Source organism: Chondrus crispus, genomic scaffold, assembly GCF_000350225.1.
Source record: "Chondrus crispus Stackhouse genomic scaffold, scaffold_660, whole genome shotgun sequence".
NCBI lineage: Eukaryota > Rhodophyta > Florideophyceae > Gigartinales > Gigartinaceae > Chondrus > Chondrus crispus.
Window position 1 is genome coordinate 1 of NW_005178682.1, and position 763 is coordinate 763.

The 763-nt window shown below is 51.9% G+C and overlaps 1 protein-coding gene across 1 annotated transcript; it reads left to right on the forward strand.

The window, feature by feature from the left end:
* CHC_T00000863001 (hypothetical protein) lies at nucleotides 1-198 on the forward strand (the record flags this gene model as incomplete). Its single annotated transcript, XM_005711069.1, has 1 exon — nucleotides 1-198. A coding segment is annotated over one exon (198 nt), but the record flags the coding sequence as incomplete, so codon positions are not given.
* Nucleotides 199-763: the final 565 nt, after the last annotated feature.

A 763-nucleotide genomic window follows, 5' to 3' on the forward strand; every position in this document is an offset into this window, starting at 1 on the left:
GACAGGGCAGCACCAGGACGCGCGACGGTGGCCATTGCCAATCGTCTACCTACAGTGAAGGACGCCGATGTGATGGCGGTGGTGTCAAAGGGTCGGATTGTGGAAAGCGGAAAACATCATCAGCTGCTCTGCAATCCGAATGGAGAGTATGCGAATCTGGTTAAGAACCAGTTGACGGCAGCGACCGACAAAGAATGAAGACCAAAACGCATCAGTTTGTTCCCCCTCGAGGCGGCATGTGTAGGTAGTCATCTGGTTTTCCGAACTTACTGTAAGTAGAATAGGACGCAATGCTAACCGCAAGATGTGTAATGTATAAGTAAAGATTTGCTGGAGTGATCTGAGTGCTAATTTTTTTTGTAGCGGGAAAGTTGCGGCTTAAGATGCTGTGGAGGACTCTCAGCGACAGCCATCCTCAATGAAAAATTCGCCCCCCGAGGTCATGGGCAAATCATTCGTGTGATGTCTCAATCTTTGAAAAGAGCAAGGCCTTCCCGTTTCGTCATTCTTCCTTGTGCTGCTCTGAACGTTAACATTTGTTTTGCAGGAAAGGCCTCGTATCCTTTGTGAGGGTCTGATTGGGCACGCAAGAAGTTGCACGCTGTTTTAGGGCTTTGTTTTTTTCGGCCGGTGATGGTGCTCCGGCGAAGAGCTGTTATGGCTGAAACGGCAGGGAGAGGGATCAGGGTCAATTGAGATCAGGGGGGGAGGTGGGGGGGCGCAGCAGCCGCCAGGAAGGGCGCGGCTCTACAGCGCTGGGAGG